The following is a 2792-nucleotide window of genomic DNA, read 5'->3' as shown; positions in this document are numbered from 1 at the left end:
TCGACGAGAAAATGCGCTCTCACTCATTGCAGTGAGTACTGAGTTATATTTTTTCTAACTACTGTACAGATTTGAATGGAACTTTTAATATCCAAACACATGCAACTTATTCATCAGGACCTAACAGTAATGTTAAGCTTGTAAAAAAATTTTCCATTTCACCTTCATTCGTGAGTTATAAAGCAATTGGGGCCGAAATTTGCACTGACCAAGAAATTAATTCTGAACTACTGAACTGATTTGGAAGAAACTTTGAATATACATTCCTACCATGCAACGTTTATGTTGAGCTTGTGACAATTTTTTTTATTTTTCCTTCGTTTGCAAGTTATACGGCTATACGTACCGGTATATGGCTCGTTGTCAATTCAAATTTAAAAATTGGCCTAAAAAATGCAGGTCGTTTCTCCGTATATCCGTATAACTCGCGAACGAAAGCAAAATAGAAAAATTTTTCACTAACTGATAGGTTAGGATTGTGTATTCAAAGTCTCATTAAAATCTATTCAGTAGTTTAGAAGACATTTCTTGTTCACTGCAAATTTTGGCCCAAATTGCGATGTACCTCACGAATGAAGATAAATGGAAAAAACTTGAAAAGGAAGTTAAAACCCCAAAAATTGTCACAAGCTAAACATAACCGTTGGAAGGATAGGAATGTATATTCAAAGTTTTGTTCGAATCTGTTCAGTAGTTTGAAAGAAATTTCTTGGTCACTGCAAATTTTGGCTCAAATTTCTGTATAACTCAGGAATGAAGGTGAAATGGAAAAAATTTTACAAGCTGAACATCACCGTTAGGTCTTATGAAGTTTCATCGAGCTCGCATTTCATTGCTTACAAACTTTCAGATGTATGTATTGTTAAAGTGCACGAGTATCATGAATACAGGCATCGTAATATATTACATGCGAGCTTTCAGATGTATACGTAGTGTTGAAGCGCACGCATAACATGAATACAGGCCCTATGATATATATCATATACAGACTTTCAGATGTGCGTATTAAGTTGAAGTGCGTGAATTTCATGCACACAAACATCGTAATATTTTGCATACAAATTTTCAGATGTACGTAATCGGTTAAAATGCATGAGTATCATGCATAAAAACACCGCAATATATTGCACACCTACATGCTCTTACATGTCAAGGTTAAAATAATAATATAACATGCAGAAAATTTCCTCAAGAAAGTTTGATTCTAGCTTCTAAGTGGAAAAAAACACTGGCGTAATCTGTCCGATTATTTTTGCAAGTTTCAATACATATGATGGTTGCGTTGTCCCGGGGCTGAACATTTTACATCCGCCGCTCGTAATGCGCTGTTGGGGTCCGGGTTTTAGTCAGTACCGCAGTCGTATCTTGTCAGTACCGCAGTCGTATCGCTAAGACGCTTGTTGGCAGTCGTCATATGTTTATTGTGGAAGAGTCCCATTAGTTGGCAGTCGTTGAAAAAAATAAAATAAATGACCGATTATTTTAGCTTGAAAGTCGTTGTAAAGTAAAAAAATTGGTCGATAACTTTAGCAAAAGTCGTTGAAATTCCAACGACTATTGCCACTGTATCTGTATGAGACCTGGGGAAACCTCTAGTTGCGGCTCTAAAGGCAGATGTTTTCAATGCTTGCCATATATGGCACACGTCGCAGTCAAAGTGTTAAAGACTTGAGTTAATTATTTAAAAAGCTTTCAAGTGCAATTAAAAGGATTGCCTAACAACCTGCGTACAGGCCCAAAGGCTAACAGTAACAACCTGAGTGGGATCTGCAATCTGCCTAACAATCTGAGAGTCTGAAACTTAGTACAGGCATGGAATATATCTATTTGGCCAGCAGTGACTGAATTTTTGAGTCCTGCTTTTATGGATTTGTCAGCCAGGATTCCATTTCTTTGAGCTTTGATTCCGTTGTTTTGAGCTGTCACCTGTGAATTCCATATCTCATCCGTGAATTCCATATCTCATCTGTGTATTCCATATCTCATTCGTGAAAAGCCATTTATGAGGCACAAATTTATTTACAAAGTCCATGCATGTGCGGGATGTGCCTACCCAAATCTTTAATTCTTCCCTAGAACAGTCAAACAGCAACACATCAAACAGCAACATTTGTCCTTACTGTAAGTTGAACAAGAGTTAATGCAGTCTGACCGCTTTGACGTGTCTGCAACTATGTGCGACAGTGCGATCTTCTATGCAACGTTAAGGTTGGCTTGTTTAGGTACTAGGAATGACTCCAATTCCAACTTTCCAAGGTTAGGTATCTGAACACTCAGTGAACATTATTATCAGAACATATAAAATCAACAAAATATTCGAGTACACAAATTCTTTACTTACCTGCATTCTGAAAATGGAAGAACGACAGCAGGAGAGTTGTATCCTCTACCTACCTAATAAGTAATAGGCTAATACTCTTCTCGGAATTTTGAAAAACCAGCAAGTGAACCACGAAGATAAATCGGACGGGTCTCAATCATGGAAGCGTTTCAATTTCAATTTTGCGGAATCGATGGCAGATGACCAGACTTCTATGAAGCAAACATTAAAATTTGATATGCGTTATCATTGAAAATTGTTTATTGTTTTCTCCATGTTGGAGAAAATATTGCTTTGAGCAGTAAAACTGCTATCAATATTCTATGACACAGCACGCAACATGAAACATTGATTTATAACTTATTTCTGCTAATTTTCTAGGAAATATATATAAACATGGAAGCGCTATAGACTTTAAGTTCAACCCTTTGCAAAGTATTTAAATCTGATGAAAATGTTAAGTTTCAAATTT

At 36.5% G+C, this 2792-nt stretch overlaps 1 protein-coding gene across 3 annotated transcripts in view; it reads right to left on the bottom strand.

Annotated features, from left to right (window-relative positions):
• LOC108681402 (pre-mRNA-processing factor 40 homolog B) overlaps positions 1-2495 on the bottom strand; it is a 21499-nt gene extending 19004 nt beyond the window's left edge. For 2 of the 3 annotated variants that reach the window (XM_018170421.2, XM_018170422.2), the window contains exon 1: positions 2342-2495. In XM_018170421.2, the coding sequence (XP_018025910.1) occupies positions 2342-2347 (6 nt within the window). In that variant the 5' untranslated portion in view covers positions 2348-2495. The remainder of the gene's footprint in view (positions 1-2341) is intronic. The other variant, XM_018170423.2, reaches the window with a different exon arrangement.
• Positions 2496-2792: the final 297 nt, after the last annotated feature.

Source organism: Hyalella azteca, unplaced genomic scaffold (genome assembly GCF_000764305.2).
Source record: "Hyalella azteca isolate HAZT.00-mixed unplaced genomic scaffold, Hazt_2.0.2 contig12913, whole genome shotgun sequence".
In the NCBI taxonomy this organism is placed as follows: domain Eukaryota; kingdom Metazoa; phylum Arthropoda; class Malacostraca; order Amphipoda; family Hyalellidae; genus Hyalella; species Hyalella azteca.
This window is presented reverse-complemented; position numbering and strand designations above follow the sequence as displayed.